Raw genomic sequence first — 21,882 nt, 5'->3', positions numbered from 1 at the left:
TAAAAAAGAGAAAGGAAATAAAGAGGAGGGAATGGAAGAGCGACTGGGAGAAAATTGGTATGGGCCTACATGAATCAGAGGGACAGATAGAGAGGGTGAGGCAAAAAGAGAGAGAGAGAAAGAAGAGAGTGAGAGGGGGATGAAACTGCTCTTTAATCAGTGAGCGGCTATATGGAGGCGGGCCGAGGTGACTACTGTAATCCGATACACGCTCGCGCGCACGGCGTGCACGCACACCGAGACAGGGGACTGAGTGAGCAGTCCTGCTCACTGCCACAAACCCGGCGGAGATCGGAGGGGAAGGAGCGCACTGAGCGAGAGAACGAAAGAGAGACTGCGAGAGAGAGACATATCCTGAGCGTCAAGGAGAGAGAGAGAGAGAGAGAGAGAGAGAGAGAGAGAGAGAGAGAGAGAGGGGAAGGAGCGGGGATAGAAGAGTGTTTCAGCGAGGAAAAGCACAGTTTGCAGGAGGAGAGCGGAGAGGCTGCACGTTTATTTGCTCCCGATCAGTTTTACGCACGCACGCTGGAGCTGCCTCTTCCAGGAGATCTTGTGTTATCTTTTGCGCAAGAACGGACTGTTATAGGGGCAGTATATTAAGAGGATCGTCGATGGGGAAATGTTTTTGTCTTTTTAAATCATTTGTCCTTTTACCAAGCAAATGCGCAATTGGGAATAAGAACCAGAGCAAAAGATTTTTGGATATTTTATCGAGACGAAGAGGAAACACCTTTTTTCATGTTATGTCAAACTTAATAGTCCTCGGCAAATGTTTCTATTGGTTCGCGGTGTTTTTAACCAGTGATTTCTACTTTGTTTGAAATTTATGATTTTGACTGTCAACAGTGTCAGTGAGGTTTATATTGCCACGCGCGTTGTGACTGACGGGGAAACGGTGCACACAGCAATGGATTCTGAGGCTTTAAATATGTGTTTAGAGTAGATATTGCGCAGTTTTCAGATCCTTCAGAGCTTTAAAAGAAGAAGCACACGTGGACAAAGCTCGTACAAATAGTGCACAAACTTTGCGATATTCTTGGAGAGCCCAGTGAACGCAACCCGGCATTTGTGTTGGATGTTGGCCACTACTTGTGTTGCGCCTCAAAGAAAAACAGAACTGTGAAAAAGGAAAGAAAAGGTGGACTTTGGACTGCAGCGTTGTCTCAGATAAACAAAATAAAACCACAGAGGAGGAGAATAGGTGTTTTTTTCTCCACATCCGAGGAAAAAAGATGGATTTATTCATATGGCTTTGTGGATGTTTACTGGCTTTTCTCTCGCCTTCAGCAGTCAAAGCAGAGGAAGGAGGTAAGTCTGACACTTTTGCTGCCTGCTCAAATCACACTGTCACACGTAGGTGTTAAATGGAAATTTAACCGCTTTTTTGAGAGAACATGTTCCCAAACCACATCACAAGTATGTAGTCTATTAAACACATTAGAGATGGGGTGTTTCGGTAAGCAAAAGTGGTGTTCCCACGTCAAGCCAGAATGCGTAATGAAAAATTTACATTTTAGGGACACCAAAATCATTACGCATTTTTTCATTACGCCTTTACCCCTTTATAAATAATGCGTGCCGAGGGACACTGATTAGTCCACAATAGGAAGGAGATAAGCTACAGGATGTCCAGTTTTCTATTAACGCAGCATTGCCTCATATCGCGGTCGGCACGAGAGGTGGAAAAGTAAAATGAAAAAAAAAGTATGTAAACGAATTGTAATGAGTCATCATCGTGAACTAAATCAGTTTTTTTTCTCTAACTCAAGCCTTAATTAATTTTGCATCAGAGTTAATGCTTGATATAGCCCGTTTCTATCCGGACAACTTTGTAACAAATAAACAGTAGTATTATCATTAACGGCAACGTTTTCATCGCCCCACTCCACTGCTGGTTTCACTCCGTCCTATAATAACTGAGGCATTGGCTTGGTATCAATATTGATTTTTGTCTTCTTGAAAAACATCTTAAACATGCTGTGTACATTTAAAATCTGCAGCTTAATCAATGAATGCTCTCAGGACAGCCGTTCAATAATGAAAAATCACTATAATGTTTCCATATTATTCCTACCGGGATAATGCCGGTGCCAGCTTTGGTCAGTAAGCTTGCTCAGTAGAGTTCATATCGCGCTTGTTGTAGCCTGTCTCGTGTGGTGCCACGATGATGAAGTCTCATAACATTCCTTGAAAGATTTTTACCTCGATGCTTGCAGCTTCGTGCAACGGGACACCCCTTTTTAAATGCTATTGCCGGTTGTGTGAAGAGGCGGCAGTGAGTGTGACCGGGCTCCTGTCTCCGTCTATCGGAGGCCAGCACCGGCGCTCCATACTCACGGAGGTCCGAGGCTGCGGACGTCTTGCACTTCCCCAGTCCGTGCGCACCGATGGGGTTTGTGACTGCATTCTGATGTGAGAAACGGTGCGATTTACACTCGATTAAAGGTGGCAAGGCAAAAAGGGTACGCTCATTGGTCTGGTCTGAAGAGTTAAACGTAGGTCTTTGTACGTTTTTTTTGTTATGCGTAGGCTATAAACAAATTCTAAGCAAAGGGCGAAAACTAGAAAACTCTTTAAAGCACCGATCTTCTCTGCTGCACAGAATGGAGAAGTTGTAGTTGGTTAGAACAAACCCCCATGTCGTGAATCACTGGTTGTTTTATAAACCACATGAGCTTTAAGAAAATATCATTTATAGCCTACACGATTTCACAGTGATCACCTTCATGGATTTAGAAGCAACAAAAAAAACGTTTTTTTCCCCTCAATGTCTCTGGTTTCTAATAGCTATCTATGAAGAAAAAAAAAAAAGACAGAGAACTTGGCAGAATGATTTTTTTAAACTCACCTCAAGGCCCACTTTCTGCTTTGAGATACATTTGTGTGTACACAATTGACAAAATAGGTTTGTTGGTTGAGTTGAGAAAGTGGAAGCTGTGGAGAAGTTGGTTGCATTCTAGGTTTTATTGATTTAGGGCTTATTCAGGAGGCTAGCTGGGGCTTTTGCAGGTCTCATGACTTGGATTGAGTGGCCCTTCTGCCAAATGTTGTTTTGGAAAATAACAGCATACAGAGAGCACAGTGGAGGCATTCTTTACATCACACTTCACCTCTCATCTGAGAAGATACAGTATGTGCTCTGCCACTGCAAACAGATGATATGGGTGATGTCACCTCTAAGTGCTTAGGTTATCACAAATAACTGAGAACTGCTGAGATTGTAAAATCTATAGTATTTCAGAGACGACCCTATCCAGACAAATGACAACTGGTCATTTGATGGTTGGATTAACATCTCAAAATTGTCCACGTATACATCCACAGCCGAAGTAGGAAGTATAGAGTCAGGATCTTGTGAAAAGCACACATTTGAAGAGAAGTTTTGCTATTCTGGGGTAAATGCACAAAGAGTTTGACTTCGACATCACGAGACCAGGGTTTCTCTTCCGCCTCCTAGCAGTAGTCATCATCGCTTTTTTTAACCATGACCACAATCTTTCCCCGTAACAAAGTAGTACCGCTTTAACCCATTACCACCACTACCTTAAGCTCCTTTTTGAGATCTCTCTGCTGGTACTTCGAGAACCACTGGAGCACACACACACACACACACACACACACACACACACACACACACACACACACACACACACACACACACACACACACACACACACACACACACACACACACACACACACATACACACACACACACACACACACACACACCTACACACACACACACACACACACATATGCTCAGCACTAGGCTATGCATGAAGCTTCCTCAGCAGTAAACTTTTACAGATGCCTCTGCTCTGCTGTCTCCGGAGAGATGAGCAAGAAAAGCATAGTGAGACTAAGAAGTGTGTATATATATATAAAGAGAGAGAGAGAGAGAGAGAGAGAAAGAGAGAGAGAGAGAGAGAGAGAGAGAGGCAGGAGGGTGGGATGGAAGTACAGGGGGAGGAAGTTACAGAGACAGAAACAGGCAGAGGGAAGCTGCAAAAAGAAGTGAACGAAACGGAAGAATGATTTTTAGCCCCGCTGTTTGATCCTGTTTCTTCATTCCATTTGATCGCAGCTGTGCCTGTAAGGGAGATAAACGGACATAATTGGCCACTCAAGACCAGCTGTCTGCCTCTATAGTGTCTCTGCTGAAATATGCTGTATGATGAAACAGGCTCACTGTGATGCGCAGTGAGAGAAGTAAGCTGACAGTGGGGTGACTTGCCCACAGGTACGCACTAAGGACTGGTTTTTGAGACTGTTTTTGACAGCTATAACCAATCCAATGGGATTTTTAAAAGTCAGAAACAGAGGAGAAGATATTTCTTGTCCAGCTTTTAGGGTGAAAAAGTAAAACAACTCCACCTACATAGAGGGAAATAACGTTGTGGCATCACTGACTAATTCTGCAAATGAGTGTATTTTGGTTGTGCATGCATTCAACTAGACTTTTGTACTCCATGTATCCTAACTGTGACTGGACTTCCTAATGCATTAGTTATTTTCTAGCCCTGAGCTTTTGCCCCACATCTAACACAACCTGGCGCTGTGTTGCCCCGTGGGGGCCAGCTTGTAATAATTAAATGTTACATTGGTGGAGGTCATAATGCCTTCTATGCTTCAATTGGCCATCAATAAAACAAACCATCCATGTCATTTGTTCACACAATGGGGTTATACCCTGTTTTAGCTCACTACATAATTATTCGACTCACTGCCTCTAACACAGTCGTATTGTGTAATTACTTTGCTTTAGAAACATAAAGTTATTAGCCGGAAATATTACAAATATTGTATTCTATGAATATGAATTTAACTGTTACTGTTTGTTTTCCATGGATAATTACTCAGTGCATAGATTGGCAAGCGTACTTTAACAAGGCTAGAAATACATCAGCGTATAATGGCAAGTCAAACAGAGTAGAAAAGAGCGAGTCAGTGAATGCTTAATATTAGGAGCAAAATATATTGCAGCCGACTATGAAAAAAAGGGGCAATTAGTGCCTCTGAAATCAGCTCATCCATACATGTTTGTCTCTGTATTTCCCATATCTTCTCATCATTTTCTATGATTGTTTTTTTTCCCCATTGAGTCGTTCTTTATTACTGCTGTATTACCAGATGTATTTGAATGATTTGCTGCTACAGAAGGCCAGGGAAATCTTTATCAATATGGCTTACAAACTTCAATCCCAGTAAAGCACACTGAAACAATGAAAGAGAAAGTGAGCAGCAGCGATGGAGAGTAGGAGTAAGGGATGGAGAGAGCAAGGAATCGTGAGCATTTGTTAGTGCCAAAAGAAAGGGAAAAGGTGAAGCAAGAGAGGGAGAGAGCATGAGAGGGCATTAGTGAAATAAGAGGAAAGCAGCAGAGTGTGAAGCAGTAGTTGAGTGGAGCCACCTGCAGTAAACCAAACTAGATTTATCCCTCTCCTCTGTCGAGCACAGGAGGGTTTCTGGCCAAGGTAAAGCATATCATTAATAAATACTCTGATTATAATATAGGCAAAAGATATAATTTCTAATTTCTAAATGATTATCTTGAGAATGAAATTACATTATAGTTAACATTTTTCAGCTTTCACTCGCGTATTAGAGGCCATTCTATTGAAACCATAGAACAAACCAGGCAGCTTTGTTCACAAAGAGGTCATGCCATTTAGTAGCCGACTCAAATTAAAGTCCCTCTTCTGTGATGGTTGGAATTAAATCTTTATATGTGACAACTGTGAGTATGCTGAGCTGTGGCAGGTGACACTTTGCTGAAGGCTGTTTTCAAAACTGATTTCATTTTAATTATCCTGCAAGGTAGCAGGTGTTTTCCACCAGGTTTCAGGATTAAGGGTTATCCTCATTCATCTAGTGATTTGCACTGTCGTGTTCTTCCATTTCCTTTTGTCTTTTAAAGGTCCCATGGCATGACAATTTCACTTATATGAGGTTTTTTAACATTAATGTGAGTTCCCCCAGCCTGCCTATGGTCCCCCAGTGGCTAGAAATGGCGATAGGTGTAAACCGAGCCCTGGGTATCCTGCTCTGCCTTTGAGAAAATGAAAGCTCAGATGAGCCGATCTGGAATCTTCTCCTTATGAGGTCATAAGGGGAAAGGTTACCTCCCCTTTCTCTGCTTTGCCCGCCCAGAGAATTTGGCCCGCCCATGAGAAAGAGAGAGACATCATGGCTTGAAAACAAGCGAAGCATGGCAGTTGGTCAAGGCCACACCCCCACCCTCCACCTTGCCCCCCCCCCCCCCACACTCCTCAATAGCATTTAAAGCGACAGACACAAATGGCACATAGTAAGGAAAGCTCATTGTGGGCCTGGCTCTAGTGGCTGTAATTCTGCACAAAGGCTGAATTTCGGGAAAGAGACTTCAAATGAGAGGACATTAGTCTTCCCATCATTAGAATAATAGTGGTTGAACGCCAGAGCAGCTGGTCCACTTACATCAACAACTTAGTTTGCAGTGATCGAATAAACATTAGGCAAATTAATCTTCGGCATGGTCTCTCTCTCTCTCCCCCTCTCTCTTTCGTCTGTAAAAGGGAAAGGACAATTAGTAGGTCCAGCAGGATTTTCTAATTACAGTTATCATGTCATTAGTAAACTGTTAGTATTTTCTTCATTGGCCATTGGTAATGACTGGAATAATTACAGAGGAAGGGGAGTTCAGTGTGTGTGTGTGTGTGTGTGTGTTCTTGTATTTGTACACTTGTGAAGAACCAATGTCCTCAAGGGAAAGGGGAGATCATGGACATCCTCCAAATTAGGACATTTTGCCTGTCCTCACTTCTTTTATAACCTTCACCCACACACAGAAAAACGTTTGTGTGTGTTTTTGTGTGTAAGCTAAGCCTTCTGCGTCCTCAGTAGTCCCTCCAGAGCAGTGCCGTGTGAGGCCACAGGTTGTTTTCCTTCTTCTCTCTCCCTTCACGCTGAATCATCCTGTTGTTTTTCCACTTTTCGTGTCACTTCACCTCTCCTTTAATAGCGCGCTCTGTCTCTTTCACCACACCTCCCCCTGTCAGTGTTTTCCTTCGCTCCGATTAAGAAACCTCCCTCACCTTTCTTTTGCCCCACTTTGCACGGTGGGAAATCTTTTTATACTCTTTCATCCACTTTTTTACTATTCTCTCTGACTCTGTCAATCTATGTTTTCTCACCATTGTTCTCTCTGCCTGGAAGGGAACGAAGCTCAACTGTTGTAAATCCATTCACATGGTGTGTTAGAGTGGCTTTATTCATACAAATCTTAAAAGGCTTATGTATAGCACTAAGTAGGCTGCTTTTACTATTTCTTATACAATCGATTCAAGGAATATACATGATTTAAGTTCCACTGATCAACACACATTAGGAAATATTTGTTAATTAAAACCTGAAGATGCAGCTAGGATTGTGTTTGGATGCAACAGTATACAACATTACTTTTTTGAGCTAGAAGAAGATTCTGAGGAAGACACTCCCAAACAAGTTGTCCCAAACAGGGTGCCAGGAACCTACTGTACCAGCACCTGTGTTTATTTAACCTTCATTCATATAGAGTGGATAGAGAATACAGGTTATTTTACAGCAAGGCCCTGTTAACTGATGAAGCAGGAACATACAGAGTTGTAAACTACATACAGCATAGCACTTGACCTCATGTTCAATGGTATGATTAAAGGTAAACTTGAATGCTTAAACACAATGTCAACCGAAGTTAATAAGGAAGATATAGTAACATGGGGGCCTTCATTCGGAAGCATATTACATTCACCATAGAAAATAAAATTTAGACACCTTATCTTGTAATACAGAGAGAGATCCTGATCTCGTAATTTTGAGAAAAGATCTCGTAATTATGAGATAATTTTAAACACCTGGAAGGCGGCATATCTAGCTAGTTGTCAGTAGGCCACGGCTCAGTGATCAACTGTACCACCGAGAGGTGACATTAAATTCAGCTGGGTTAAGTTAGCATGATACTTCTTACGTAACTTTATAGATAGTATTAGTTAATGGACATATTTGTTTAACTGATCCTGCAGAAACACTACAATGTCCAACAGATCAGAATGGGCTTTCCGCCGGAACAACCGCAAAGTCCTGAGGTGCTTGTGCAAAGTCGACAAACTGATAACAATCCCATCTATAGTACTTAAAGACATTAGCATCTCCCAATGTCTCAAACCCAAACCAAAATAAAAACGGATTAAACTAAACAGGTGAGACGTGTGTTGTAATTAATCAACTGTAATACCTAGTGTGACCAGCGGAGGGTGTTTAGGTATATGACCATGGTGTATGTTGGTATTAAGGGAGACGAAGAAGAGTAGCTACAAGCTAGGTTTTGGTGATGATGCTGGTTCGTACATTAAAGTTTGAGCACAAGCTCATTGTGGATTAAAAACCATGTCTCATCTTTAAGACACAAACAACACATGACGTAGGCCTATTTGCTTCCATGGCATCAGCTAGCCTGAAAGCTTCACACAAGAGAGCTGTTTTCTGTTGTGAAAATGCATTCATCTCATAATTACGAGATCTTTTCTCATAATTACGAGATCTTTTCTCAATATTACGAGATCCTGATCTCGTAATTACGAGATCTTTTCTCAAAATTATGAGTTATTTTATCATAATTATGAGATCTTTTCTCAAAATTACGAGATCAGGATCTCGTAATTACGAGATAAGGTGTCTACATTTTTTTTCTATGGTGAATGCAATACACTTCCGTACCTTCATGCTCTACAGGACATCAAAAACAGATAGTAATGCAGAGGCCTTTTTAAGACTCCTGTGATTATAGTTGATAGTGAGAGACTGTCCTCCCAAGAACAATAACAGAATGAACCGTTTCAGGGAGTGCCCCAAGATGACATATGTCCCAAAGCCCAACGTTATAGAGGTCAGGCCGTAGGGTTGTCACGTCATAAGACAGATTAATCTTTCAACAGTGATTTGTGACGGTTTTGAAAGGCATAGACTGGTGATGTCATCCTGTCGATGGGGTGGTTGGATAGTGTACCTGAATGGTGCATAGTCTACACACATTTCTATTTATTCTGATTACCACAAATCATTTATCACAGTTAGCTGTACAATTTAAATATGATTTGTATTTTGTGTAATGTTGTGTAATGTCTGTGTGTGTAATGTGATGTCGTAAATTGTATTGTCCCACGACAGATTGCAGGACCCCAGGAAGAATAGCTTTTAGCTTATGCTGAAGCTAATGGGGATCCAAATAAAACAAACAAACAGTAAAGTTGTGGACATCGAGGATAGTAGTCCACTTTGGCTGATCAGCCATGGGAGCATGAGTTGTCTCAAAGCAATTCATTTAACCTGCAATGCTTCTTCTCTTGTCATACTTGGACATTATATCTATTTTTTCCTGTTACATTGTTCTTTGTTGTCCCCTTTCTCACACTGTTCTCCTTCAGTTAGCTTTCCACTTACTGTTATTGATCTAAAATCTTTCTCTGTACATCTTCTTTTGTCCACTGTCATATTCTCTCTCCACTCACTGAAGCCCCCATAGATCAGGCAGTGTCTTTGCTCCTGAGTTAAGAAGCCTGTTTTCATGTCAGTTCTTTTTCTGTATCACATACTCTAACTTCTGTTTCAATGAGTCCCTGTCTCTCTTCTCTCCATTTTCCCATCACTCCTTTTGTTTCTCAGACCCTTTGTAGTCCTCCGCCATCTCTCTCTGTTTTACACACACACACACACACACACACACACACACACACACACACACACACACACACACACACACACACACACACACACACACACACACACACTATTTTCTCTCTGTAGTTTTCCACTGTGGCTTAATGCAGGGCACCTGGAGAAAAGCACTACCCCACCTGTTTGTGTGTCTGTGTGTGTGCGAGAGTTGTTTTTTCTGTCCAGTGAGCTTTCCTGAGCTGCTGACTTTCTCTTTTCAGATGATGAGAGACAGATGTTCTGGCATTATGCTCTCGTTCTCTCTTTCGTCCTGATCCGCCTCTTTCTTCTTTTCTTTCTCTCTGTGTCTGTCCATTCCTGAGCTTTCCCAGGTTTCAATGACTAAAAGCTCCTTGGTTCTGATCCAAAGAAGACATTTCAGCCTGTTATTTTCAGTGTTTCTCATATTCCCAGTCACACAAAAGCTTTTGGCTACAAATGCATCTGTATTTCTACCGTTTAAGGTGACAGTGCCGGAAATGTTTTGGGAGTGGTTTATGATGCTTGTGCCAAGCCATTCTACCGAAAATGCATTGTAAACAGTAACAAATGCATAGAAATCAATGGGGAAATTAGCATTTTCCCCTTCTCAGTCATTGATGCAAATGCTCAGAATATATTGATTGTTATATTCAGGGTCCTTTTTCCACCAAAAATGAGAATGTGAGACTCACTGTACTGTTTTGAGTATTGGTGCCAGTCATTACAAGTTGATCCGTCAAATAATTTACCCGCTCCTAACAAGCTCTCTGGTTAGCATGGTGAGACAACTCTTCTCACTTTCATACACAAACACTTACTAAAACCACTAATGCTTTCATTTTGGGCTCTGGTCAATGGAAATAAATACGGAACATGGTCCAATAGCAATGTCCTCACAGACTCCCAAATCGATTGCAACAGGCAGAAAAGTGTCTCTTTAGAGTCAAATCAAACTCCCTACTCAAAGGGAAAATGAATCTGTATGAGAGCTTAGAAACAAGGTCAGAAAATTTGCATTTGGGGCCAACAAACAAGAATTAAGTTCAATTTTGCAAAGCAGCTCCATGTGTAAGCATGTGTGTGTTTTTCTACATGTCAGGACTTAGTGCGACAGTTTGTGTGCCCCTCTGTGCGCATGTTGCTGTGCATGTAAGTTTTTATCACATTTCTGTATGGGTGCATCTGTGTGTGTTAAGGTATGCACATGTGGGGAAAAGTTGCTGAATAGGTGTTATCAGGATGCAATACTAAACGCGTCAGAGAGACATAAATAATGCAGTAACCTGTCTTATATTCCTGCTTGGCTGCTTAGCACCGTTTACTGCTGCTTATTTCATGTGTGTGTGTGTGTGTGTGTGTGTGTGTGTGTGTGTATGTGTGTGGTCTGAATTCAGTGATTTCTAAGCCAGGGGAGGATAAGTGATGTTCAGCGGTTTGTTTGTGAATATGTGGTCTAAATACAACCTCTCCCTAAAGATCACACATGCTGATGTGGTTGAGAGAATAGTTGTCTTATGTGAAGTCCGTGGTCAAGAGGAGGGAAGTGTTTGTGTCTTCTGTGACAAACTGAGACAGGGCACATGGAGATGTGTGTATGTGGATATTCTGTTTCGTCATATGTTGCTATTGTCTTATAAACTTTACGTACCGATTCACCACAGACTAGGGCAGAGTCCAGCGTGATGCTAGAGGATTTTGGTTTATTACAATTTTAATGTTATTACTGCAGGTTTGGCCATCATTTTATCATTGGTTATAACATTTGTACTCACCGACAATTAGCTGAGATCTGGGAACGCAGTGGCATCTCTAAAATGAAGTCCTATGGGGCAAATTATGTTTTACAGTAAGACTCAAAGCAACTGTAATGCTCTTCTTTTCTGTCTGTCTTCCTCTTTCTTTCAACACCTACAGTATCATATTTACTGCAAGTTTAGCTTCTTCTTCTCTCTCTGTCTCTCTCTCTGTATCTCTCTCTCTCTCTCTCTCTCTCTCTCTCTGTCACTTTTAACTGTTTGATAATTCTTGACATGAATTCAGGTTTTCTCCCAACTCAGCATCTCCTCTGTTCTGACACACACGCACACAGACATTACACTTTCTTCCCAGCATGCAGGTCAGGGTGCTGTAGTGTGGAATACTAATCAGCATTGGTATAGATTTACCTTTGGAAGCTGTATTTTATAGTTTCTTGGTAAACAGACGTATAGGCAATTAGCTGTCCCTCCTAGAAGAAAAATGTTTCACTCCTCCTCTAACACCGGTCTATCACTGTGGGAACTCTACATTATAATGACTGATGAGCTCAGCCTCAGCATACCTGTAATGTGTGTATACTATATATATTTGTGTGTGTGCATGAACAAAAAACAATGAATATCAATATTTACTTAAAATATATTTAGTGGCACTTCATGCAAGAGGATGTGATGTCATTTATGCCCTCATTACCTCAATGTGTGTGTCACTTCCTGCCCTGTTTAGATGTGATCGTTGACTGACTTTGTGTGTGTGCAGGGAGAGTGATAGACCCTTGAAGCAGAGCAGACACAAAACTTCACACACACACAGTGTCTGCCTCTCTATCACACCAGCCGTATTCATCAGACACTTGGAGGTGCTGTCTTTATCGGCTGCACGCCAGAGGTGAAGACAGGAGAGGAGCAGAGAGGAGAGGGCAGTTAGTTTGAGTAAAAATATAAAAAATTGCATAAACAAACACAGTGAAGCATGCTAAAGACATGCTACCACATTTAATCAACAGGGAATGTGAGAATAATGTAGATACATGTGTAAATCTTCAGCAAAATCTTAAAACAAGCTTCATAAAGGTATGTTTTATTGTACTCGACTGACTTAGATTGTACAAGTGTTTGTGTTATTGTGTCCACCTCCCACTGTGTATCCACTGGCTGGTTAAGGAGGCCGGAAGTAGGTTGAAAGCTAAGGCAAAGTAAAAAGTAAAGTAGTCCATCACTGTCTCTTTCGGAGTTTCAACCAGGGACTGAATCTAATGAAAACACATTTATACTCTTCTCATTACTAATAGCAACTAAGTATGCATTATGAGTCCCAAGCAATGGGTTATTACAGTAATCAGTTACATTTTTCTAACAACCCTAGATGTTTCCCCCATGCTTCCCCTCAGCGTATCTCAGATTTTTTTCACTAGAGACAGTTAGCTACGCCGTGTGCTAAAAGTGGTGTTTGGCTGATGCTGCTGTGAGATTCCACAGTGGTTAAACACTAATCCAGGTGGTGCTGAGATGAAATGCATCTGTCTGGGTTACATAGGCCTTGTAACTCTACTCCTGTATTACTGTATGTCACCAGGGAGATTGGAAACAGATAGGAGAGGAGATAGACATGACTAGTTGGCTCACAGCATGACGGCGGAGGGAGAGACAGACAGAGGCAGAGCGATAGAGAGAGATAGAGACGGGTGATCATTAATTGCTTGCAGGCGGTGTGAGGTAGACACCAGATATAGATGCCAAAATGTCCATCACTTTGTGTACTGTGTGCTGAGATCTGACCTCCACTTTCATCCTCCCTTGCTGACTCTGAAGTGTATATGTGTCATTCTGTGTGCATGCACATTTGCTGCCATGATTTAAAAAAAGTGAGATTTTTGATGCTGCGTATTTGTTTTTCTCTTTCCATTTGAATTTGTTTCGAAGGTGGTGTCTGATAAAGTGTTTATGCTGGGCATGTGTGTGTGTTAATATTTGCATGTGTGACTTCTCTCAGAGTAGGTTTACAGTAGCCAGTCTATTTATAGCGTTAAAATATGTTGTGTTCTGCTGAGTAGTTTGACTTGGCTATGTCACTGCACTCAGCACAGTGGCAATAAATAACGTCACAGCACAGCGGACTAGACAGTGGCACAGACCAAGAAGTAACACAACTTCTTCACACAAATGTACAGATTTTTCTTTGTTTTTCTTTTGTTTTTTAATGACGCAGGTTTCTTCAAGGAAATGTAGCCCTGATTAAAACAATAAAATAGACCATCAGGAGCTTGGTTGTGAGTTTGTTTTTTCTCTCATAAACAGGAAATTATCTAAGGGGTTGCTAACTGGCCAAATTCTTCCAAGCGAGCAGCCGACATTCACAGATGCTGTTTTTTTTATTAGCATAACCTCGTCCATCGTGGCCTGTATTTTGCCTGAAATATTTGTTGAAATTCATCTGCTTTGGTCCAAATGAACAGTGTAATCACAGTTTTGTGCATAAATAATTCCTTGGGTAAAGTAGTTCTTTCAAAGTAATGGTCAAATGATATAACAAACACAAAGCCCCCCGAACCAAGACTACACTTACAATATGTCTAAATTAAGTCATTTGTCCGCAAGCACCAAAAGTCATAATATCAATACTTTATATTTTATACTTGCATTAGATTGGTGCAGTATTATTTGGTGGATGTTAAATGAACAATCAACCTTGGTTTTTGAGTCTCTTGTGGCAGATGGTGGCTCATACTGTGCCATTATATTGGAAGTGCTTGGACTTAACAAAGAGGGTACTCAGTATATCCACCATGATGGTTTAACTTAAGTTTTGCAGATGTTAAACAATGAAGAAGTTCAGCTCATGTAGAAAGTCTGCACAGTCCATCAAAACAGGGCAGGCAGCATGGTGTACAATAGATGCCATAGATGTAAAACAGTAGAGTTGTGTGTGTTATGCCGTCGGGTGTCACAGATATATGAGTTACCCCATCTGTGTCAGGGTACATTTGCGGCAGTGAATGAGTGACATTGTTTATGACACGATGCAGACGTATGACTGCTGACAAGTGGATCCGCTCTGTGACAGTAACTGTGGCATCTGGAGGGCTCCTTCACTGTGTGTGTGTCAGTGTGTCGGTGTGTCGGTCTTCATGGGTCAGAATGGAGTCTTTGTATGTTGTGATGCTGAGTTGCACTTTGACACATAGACACATAGACACACACATCTTTGTGTCTCATATCCTGTCTCTGCAAACACAACTCTTATCTGCATTTTATCAGTTTTCAAACCTTTCCCCAGTGCGAAATCATGCTTAATCAACAAATATGCAATACTAAAAAAATCATTTGAACGAGTCAGTCATGATAAGCAAACAACGACGACCTTGATGGTACTCTACACTTACATCCGCTGCTATGATGGACGTTATTGTAGTTGCATATTGTTATTGAACATTAACTTATTCATTCAGCTTTCCTCCTATAGTTCCCTCAAAAGTCTGCCTTTTTATTCTCCCATTCTTTTCTCTTAGCTATTTTATCACATTGGGAAACACTAATCATTTACCTTTGTCCAAAGTGTGAACTAATGTATTAACCTATGGGAAAATATTAAATATACTCAATGATTTTATCAAAGCATTTATTACTTGCACAGGCAGATTTCCATATATTACACAACATGATTTAGTGGATCAAAGCCACAGAAAATAAATGTTTCTGCATCTACTCGACTTTTCCTAACTTGCATGTATGATGATTTCCCTTTCTATCTCTCTCTCCCCATTCAGCTTCTGAGCCATGCGGTGGCTATTTAGATGCCAGCGATGCCGGCTACATCACCACCCCTGGCTACCCACTGGAGTACCCACCTCACCAGAACTGTCGCTGGGTCATCACAGCCCCCGAGCCCTCACAACGCATCGTCCTTAACTTCAACCCGCACTTTGAGATCGAGAAACTGGACTGCAGGTAAAGACAGGATGGATGGATGGATGGATGGATGGATGGATGGATGGATGGATGGATGGATGGATGGATGGATGGATGGATGGATGGATGGATGGATGGATGGATGGATGGATGGATGGATGGATGGATGGATGGATGGATGGATGGATGGATTTTAAAGTCATGGGATGGACAAAGGGATTTGTAGGAAAATAAAGGGATTTGTAGGAAAATAGTTAAATAGAGTAAGTTAAGAAATGGGAAGATTGAGATAACTTGAGAGGAAGGATGGGACACTAGGAGAGTTTTGATTACAGTAAATAAACATTTTTCTCTTACTGTCTCTTTGGAGTTTCTGCCTCCACCAGCCTGTCTCTGTGTGAGAGTTGGTGTATTTGGTGTTGGTGTATTTGGTGAACTTCAGCCCACTCTCCTTCTGTTTCTCTGGCTTCAGCTATCCCATAATATTCACTTTGGGACCTCCCTCAGTCCCCTGTCTCTAATTATCAAAGTCTAATTACAACACATTTACTGTTCCAGGATGGTTTTTACACATCGGAAGATTTAACACAAATGAGAGGATTTGGTGTCCATCATTGTTTTTGGCTGTTTGGCTTTGGTTGCATGGCAAGACTGGAAGAGAGGCAGGCAGGTCTGCAGCATGAAATGAAAATTCGGCACACAGAGATCAAGAAAAACAAACAGGCATGCTGGGAAAACGTGTTAAAATGCTGGCAGAGAGGTATGAGACTGGTTAAGCAGTGAATCACATGTAAGCTTACTGAAAGAGTGATAGACAAGCAAGACGTTTAAATAACAAAAATCTTAATAATAGTAAAATCAATTTGTATAGTTTACAAGGTACTTTAAAGAGCAATATAGAAGAGACAACAAACGGTATAAGAAGGGGCATGGAGCAAAAAAATTAGGGCTGTCAGCATTAACGCGTTAATCGCGATGCAATTAAGGGCCGAGCATAACGCGTTAATTTTTTTTAATCGCATGCTGCCATTTATTAATTTATTTTACACTAACAACGCCCCTTAGTTGTTCTAAAATCACTAGAATCTACAGCCTCTTGGGGCTAGGCTACTATTTTGACCCTTTGCTGCACCGTTACTTATCATCAAGCTGCGATACTTCCTACTGCTGCAGGCTGCAGGCATGATGGAGAAAGACAGCAGCAACAGCGCTTTTTATTTTCCAAAACTCCCGGACGGCTCAGTAGACAAGTCGAAAGCCCTATGCACATTGCGTAAAGCCGAATTACAATATCACCGAAGCACGGCAAGCTTGAGCTACCACCTACGGAGCTAAGCATAGTACAGTTAACGTGACTCAGGTTGATGCTAGCGGGCTCAGGCAAAGCACTATTTTGGAGAGTGCTAGTTGCCGACCTGCGGAACCAAATCCAAAAAAATGACTACAGCTCTTGCGAAATGGGTGAAATAATAAACAAATACAAATCTTAAAGTCAAGTTCATAAAGTCAACTTTGTTTGCATTCATTTGATTCCCAATCAAGATACACTGGTAAGAATTGCTTTCCATTGTTAATATGTACTTATTCTTATCTTTCTTAAAGCAGCCATATTATGCTCATTTTCAGGTTCATAATTGTATTTTAAGGTTGTACCAGAATAGGTTTACATGGTTTAATTTTCAAAAAACACCATATTTTTGTTGTACTGCACCGCTCTCTCTCACTGCTGCAGCTCCTCTTTTCAGCTGGTCTCTGTTTTAGCTACAGAGTGAGACCTCTTTTCTTCTTCTTCTTCTGTACTATCTTTGATTGCACTCGCACATGTGCAGTAGCTCAGATGTAGATCATGTCAGCTAGCTAGCTCCATAGACAGTAAAAGAAAGGCTGTTTCTACAACTTCGGTCAGTTACAAGGCAGGATTAGCTGGGAGACTTCTAAATGAGGGCGCACATGTAAGTAGTTCTTTTGTAGATTATGGTGAACTTGTGTGTGTTGTAGCAGTGCTTTGCTATTGAGAATGAGGTAGCATGCTAGCGTTAGCATGCTAGCGTTAGCATTAGCGTTAGCATGCTGACGCTACGAGCTAATGGTTGCGGTTAGCCTGCTCGTTTCGGCTTGTGACGTCACAAGCCGTGCCGATTTTGCACAGCTCACCCAGAGACTGAAGGCAGGACACATTCAGAAACCGTATCTCACTCAAAACAGCATGGATGGATTTATTTCAAAGTTTGTATGTGTGTGGAAGCACCAGAGACACAACATAACACCTCAAATCCCAGAAAAAGTGATTTTTTCATAATATGGGCACTTTAAATGCAAAATAATAGAATTTTAATCATGTAATAAAACATGCGATTAATCGTGATTAACTATAGAAATTCATTGATTAATCGTGATTGAGAAAAATCGTTTGACAGCCCTAAAAAAAAAAAAAACATTTAAGAGAATCATGCTATTTTTTCCCAGTAATTTAAATTAAGTGAAGTCATCTTTATTGGAAGAGCCAAATTTACTTATAGTACAATGTCTCATTAGGCTAAGCACATTTTAAAAGCTGAGAGAAATTTTAGGAAATCAAAAAAGAATTCCCCTATCCACAGATAACTTGTGAAGTCGTCTGTCATTTTCCTTTCTGTAAATGAAATGACTGGCCTTCCCTCATCTTCGTGGGACCATCATGTCATGTTTGAATGCATCCTACACACAGTAGAAGAGAGGCCACTGGCTCTCAGGAATCTAATGGGAACTAGAGGGCCACAAACCCACTGACACAGGCAAGAGGGCAGAAACACACACACACAAGCACACACACACTTACACTTTTCCCCCCTCTCCCGTTATTTCTCTGTTCCGGTCCTTTCCCCTCCAGTTATTAACATTTCTGCCGTATCAATTATAGATAGGTGAATTTCCCCACTCAGATGTACCAAAATCATTCAGACATTTCTTTGTTGGAATTGGAGCATCAATATTTCACCGGCTGGCTGTTTGTGGAAAGGTTGAAAAGGCCCGCTGTGCTCCGCTCTGTTTTGCTTCACTTTCGCACTGTGCTGTGGAAATGAAAAACATACTTCTCTGTCTCCCTGTCCTCGTCATTTTTCAGTTTTACTCTACAGAATCAGTTTAACGGTAATAGATGCTCGCTCTCTCTCTCTCTCTCTCTCTCTCTCTCTTTCTGTCTACCCCTCTCTTTCCCTCTCCATCTTTCTGTTTTCCCAACTCCCCTCCAGTCCCCCTGCTCCTCTTTCCTCTTTCAATTTCTTACATCCATTTAAAGTCCAGCAGTTTCCCAGGAGGAAATCAGCTTGAACTGCTAGAAACAACAGGCTCTGATTTATTTATTATGCTATACACATAAAGTGTGTGTGTATTTGTAGTTGTTCTTAGACTTGTGTCTAAACATTTTCTTGGTTTCACTTTGTTTCAAGTTACACTTTTCGAGAAGTAATTGTTAAAACATGTCAGTAAGAGTGAGATATTTGCAGTGTTGGTAGTAACATCTCAAGCTGAAATAGGCTGTCCTACAGCGCAGAGCTATTTAAGTCTACACGGGCCCAGCGCCTGGAGTGTGTGTCTGTTTGTGTGTGTGTGTGTGTGTGTGTGTGTGTGTGTGTGTGTGTTTGTGTCTGTGTGTGCAGGGGTAGGCTGAAATTGAGCTGTTAGGTTCAGAGGGCAAAGAGACCAAGGAGAAGAACCAGAGGGTGTGTGTGCAAGTCTGTGGGGGGTAGACGTACGTGGTCACCCAGTGAATGTCAGCAACAACCCTGACACACACATACCAGTGTCTCTTTCATGTCTCTGTCTCCATTTCTGGATGTCAAACGTCTCATTTGCCCCTCTTTTTCTCTCTGTCTCTAACTTTGTATTTAACATTTTTTCTCAAATTATCAGATTCATTGAATAAGGTCATACGAACATTATCCATATTCATATTTTCTTATGCTTGTAAACTACAGCTTTGAGAAACAGAAAACTTAATCCTCAGTTTACGGAGAGGAGAATACACACAAACACACACACACACACACACACACACACACACACACACACTTTTCTTGTTGAGATAAGGAAGTCATCTGTGTTTGTAGAAAAAAACTACATTATGAACAGGCAATATGGTTTCTCTGTGTATCTGTTTATCACATAAAAATAAAAAGTAATCATCTGTGCCTCACAAAAACATGTATTAACACACACTTGCACAAACAGCGCTGTTTTGAATCTGCATGCCCCGGTCAGACAAGGCTTGTTTTATTATCTCACTACGTTGAAGCAATCTAATCTATTATGGTCCTGATTGCAATTTAAGGTGGTAATCTGTAATCTATAAGGCATCACATTTTGTCAAGCACTTGGCTGGCTCTGCAGGCAAAATCGATGGAGAGTTGGTCAGACAGAGAGAGAGATGTTTTCATTGAGATTCATATACAGTAGCAATTTAAGTGCCACGTGAGACAGCTGGAGGAAATGAGGGAGATGAAAAGAACACTTGTACCCCCGCTAAGATCAGTATAGCCATGGCCAATCATGACTCACCATGACTTACCATTTCCCTTCACATGACAGGCACTATGTTACCACATTAGTCCATCACTGGTGGCAGGTTTCAGTTATCACCCAACAGCTGCATCTGTACTGTTTGTGTGTTTCAGGGCTGAGTAGATCAAAACATACATGATGGACCAGCCCTGTTTCCTAAAAATTACTTTCTCATACAGCTAAACTGCATTCTCAGTTATGTTTCGAGGGAAATGTGTCCCGGATTAGGATTCACAAATACGTTTCTAATCAAAGTCTGCGTAGGGAGGAGGTCGGGGTGTCAAACAAACACAGGGACTTTCACCCAGGAGACTGCTGTTAAAAGTAATTTTAATTTATGTACATGATTTACCAAATTTACCTACTTAATTTAGGTCACGCATTTGTAACCTTAACTTACATATGTAATTTAAGATATACGTAACAAACTTAGGCTACTTATTTTAACCCAAACCAAGATATTTTCCTAAACCTAACCAAGTTGTTTTAATTCACATTTACCACCTGTTTAAACTGACGTCGCTGGTACGAGGACGTGTTAAAACAAACTTAATCCAGAAGAAAATATGTTTCCCTCAAAACATAATTGAGAATGCTGTTTAGTTGTATGGGAACTAGAGGTGCAACGATGAATCGATTAATCGATTAGCTGTCAACTATTAAATTAATCGCCAACTATTTTGATAATCGATTAATCGTTTGAGTAATTTTTTTATTTAAAAAAAATCTGATTTCTCTGATTCCAGCTTGTTAAATGTGAATATCTTCTAGTTTCTTCACTCCTCTGTGACAGTAAACTGAATATCTTTGAGTTTTAGACAAAACAAGACATTTGAGGATGTCCTCTTAGGCTTTGGGAAACACTGATCCACATTTTTCACCATGTTTTGACATTTTTATAGATCAAACAACTAATCGATTAATCGAGAAAATAATCGACAGATTAATCGACTATGAAAATAATCGTTAGTTGCAGCCCTAATGGGAACATATTTTTTAGGAGACATAGTTAGAAAGACTGGTACACAAACAGAGGAGACTATGTCTGTCTGTGCAGTTTCAGTTTATGAAAGTTCTCAGGTGTGCAACTGTCAAAGAAATGTCTTTTATTTAATCTGAAAAAGACTTAGCATGACTTTTTTTAGTTAACACATCTTAGCCTCTAACTTCAGTGTGCTCTGAGGAGAACTACGTCAGAGAGTGTATAGTGTTTCCACTGTAAAGTCTCTCACTTCAACAACTCTTTCTGCAGTTATTTTCAACCCTCACTTTCACTCTATCACTGTAAGCATAAGGCTTAGTCAGCAACTTGAAGGAATAGTTTGACATTTTGGGAAATACATTTATTTGCTTCTTTTTTTTTCAAGAGTTAGATGAGAAGATTGATACCACTGTCATGGTATCGATCGTCTCCTCTAACTCTTGGCAGGAAAGCAAATAAGTGTATTGCCCCAAATGTCAAACTATTGCTTTAACCCTGCAAATGGCAGTAAGTCATCAACATTTTAAACTCAGGTCTCTACACAGCAACAACTCCTCTTCGATTTTATTGGAGAGAAAAGCCCCACTTTTAAATGATGAATATTTATGATGCAAAATCATCTTGTCCATGTGGCAACTGGCAACATAGCTGAGGTCAAAGAACTGCTACAAAATCATTTTTTAAAGTGTGCAGTATGCAGCCTTTTGCAACAGCGGTTTGTTGTCTGCTTCACATTTTCCTCTTAGCTCACTGCACTGCCCTGTCTGAGAAAGCAATATCTCTATTTGGAGTGTTTGGAAAGAACACACACACACACACACACACACACACACACACACACACACACACACACACACACACACACACACACACACACACACACACACAGCTGCTTAGAGAAAAGTGCAGTGTCAGGGTCCGTTGAGGGAAGGTTCAAATCATCCTGACAGCTACCTCTCTCTCTCTCCCTCCCTCTCCTCTC

The 21,882-nt window shown here is 41.0% G+C and overlaps 1 protein-coding gene and 1 long non-coding RNA gene across 4 annotated transcripts in view; one reads left to right on the top strand and one right to left on the bottom strand.

Annotated features, from left to right (window-relative positions):
- Window positions 1-21,882, bottom strand: part of LOC118495584 — a 175,278-nt gene that overhangs the window by 27,067 nt on the left and 126,329 nt on the right. The window contains exon 2 of the long non-coding RNA XR_004898048.1: window positions 21,086-21,096. This is a non-coding gene — a long non-coding RNA (uncharacterized LOC118495584). The remainder of the gene's footprint in view (window positions 1-21,085; window positions 21,097-21,882) is intronic.
- LOC116037780 (neuropilin-2-like) overlaps window positions 243-21,882 on the top strand; it is a 108,728-nt gene continuing 87,088 nt past the window's right edge. For 2 of the 3 annotated variants that reach the window (XM_031281808.2, XM_031281806.2), the window contains exons 1-2: window positions 245-1,308; window positions 15,238-15,418. In XM_031281808.2, coding sequence (XP_031137668.1) covers window positions 1,233-1,308; window positions 15,238-15,418 — 257 coding nt within the window. In that variant the 5' untranslated portion in view covers window positions 245-1,232. Of the gene's footprint in view, window positions 1,309-15,237; window positions 15,419-21,882 lie in introns of all 3 variants that reach the window. The other variant, XM_031281807.2, reaches the window with a different exon arrangement.

The sequence above is a fragment of the Sander lucioperca genome, chromosome 8, assembly GCF_008315115.2.
Source record: "Sander lucioperca isolate FBNREF2018 chromosome 8, SLUC_FBN_1.2, whole genome shotgun sequence".
In the NCBI taxonomy this organism is placed as follows: Eukaryota; Metazoa; Chordata; class Actinopteri; order Perciformes; family Percidae; genus Sander; species Sander lucioperca.
This window is presented reverse-complemented; position numbering and strand designations above follow the sequence as displayed.